The 1,469-nt window shown below is 20.2% G+C and overlaps 1 protein-coding gene across 1 annotated transcript; it reads right to left on the reverse strand.

The window, feature by feature from the left end:
• Window positions 1–204: 204 nt before the first annotated feature.
• On the reverse strand, window positions 205–1,059 carry PRSY57_0413400 (60S ribosomal protein L15, putative; the record flags this gene model as incomplete). The annotated part of the gene is made up of 2 exons (XM_012905990.1): window positions 205–730; window positions 968–1,059. 2 exons carry the CDS (start codon window positions 1,057–1,059, stop codon window positions 205–207), a joined length of 618 nt encoding a protein of 205 aa, XP_012761444.1.
• Between the last annotated feature and the right edge of the window lie 410 nt (window positions 1,060–1,469).

The raw sequence follows: 1,469 nt of genomic DNA on the forward strand, positions 1-1,469 counted from the left end.
AAATCTATACACATATAAAAATTTTAGTGTATTTCATTTTAATATGTTCCGAGGTCATTTTTTTTTTTATGTGTTTATAATTTTCATAATTTACCAAATCAAAATAATTATACATTATGTATAAAAAATATATATACATATATATATATATATATATATATATATATATATATATTTATGTGTGTACACTTATTTTACTTTTTCTTATCTACACTTTCTTAATTTGATTAATTGTCTTCTCTTCCAGTTAGCTCTTATGGATGGTCTACTCTTTGCAGATAAATGTCCCTTAACACGTAATCCTCTATATTTCTTACCTGCTGAAGTGAGACCTCTTAATTCTCTATGTTTATGTACAGGGTTACATATCCAGTTAATTTTTGGATTGTTTCTTACAGCATTATGATTAGGATCTACTAATATAACTTCATAATATTTATAAACAGCATCTTGACCTACCCAATAACTATTTAAAACACGTAAATTTCCACATATACTTTTTCCAACTTTTCCTTCAGCTACACTTTTTAAATTTCTTGTTGATTTTTGTTTGTGAACACCTTGGTGTTTTGGTTTCCCGTGCACAATACCTTTTTTAACTCTTTTTTTTCTATCACCTCTTCTAACACGTACTCTATAAATAACAAATCCTTGTATGGCCTTATATCCTAAGCGACGTGCTTTATCTGGCCTACTGGGTTTGGATACTCTATGAACAACAGGGAGTTGCCTAAAAAATGAATATATACATATTATATATATATATATATATATATATATATTTATATATATACATATTTTTTTTCAACGGCGAATGTGAGAACGAAAGAAAAAATTATTAAAAAAAAAATAAACATATATATATAAATATAAATATATACATATGCGTTTTATTACATATCATCACATTCATCTTTCGTATTCCCCTTTATATATTTATATATTTTATTTTTTATATATCTTTTACCTATATTCCCATGTTCTAACTCTTAACAAAAAATGCATAGCATCAGATTGCTTTTTTTTCCATATTTCTTGAATGTACTTATAAGCTCCCATTTTTATATTTTATTATTTTTTTTATATAAAAAATTAATTACAAAATCAAATCGACAATAGAAGTTTAAAGAAGAATGAGAATAAATAAATATAAATATTATATTATTTTAACTTTTTTTTTTTTTTTTTTTTTTTATTTTATTATTTATTTATGAATTATCTTATTTTTCTTTCTCTTATCCTCATAAATAAAATAATGAAGGAACTAAAAATAAAATAAATATAATATATTTCAAATTTAATTTGTTTTTTTTTTTTTTTTTTTTTTTTTTTTTTTATTTTTAAAAAATTTTTTTTTAAAAATTTAATTAAAAATTTTTTGGGTTTTTTTTTTTTTTTTTTAAAATATATTTTTTTTTTTTAATATTTTTATTAAAATTATTTTTAATTTTTTATTATATTTATTTTTA

The sequence above is a fragment of the Plasmodium reichenowi genome, chromosome 4, assembly GCF_001601855.1.
Source record: "Plasmodium reichenowi strain SY57 chromosome 4, whole genome shotgun sequence".
Taxonomy (NCBI): Eukaryota; Apicomplexa; class Aconoidasida; order Haemosporida; family Plasmodiidae; genus Plasmodium; species Plasmodium reichenowi.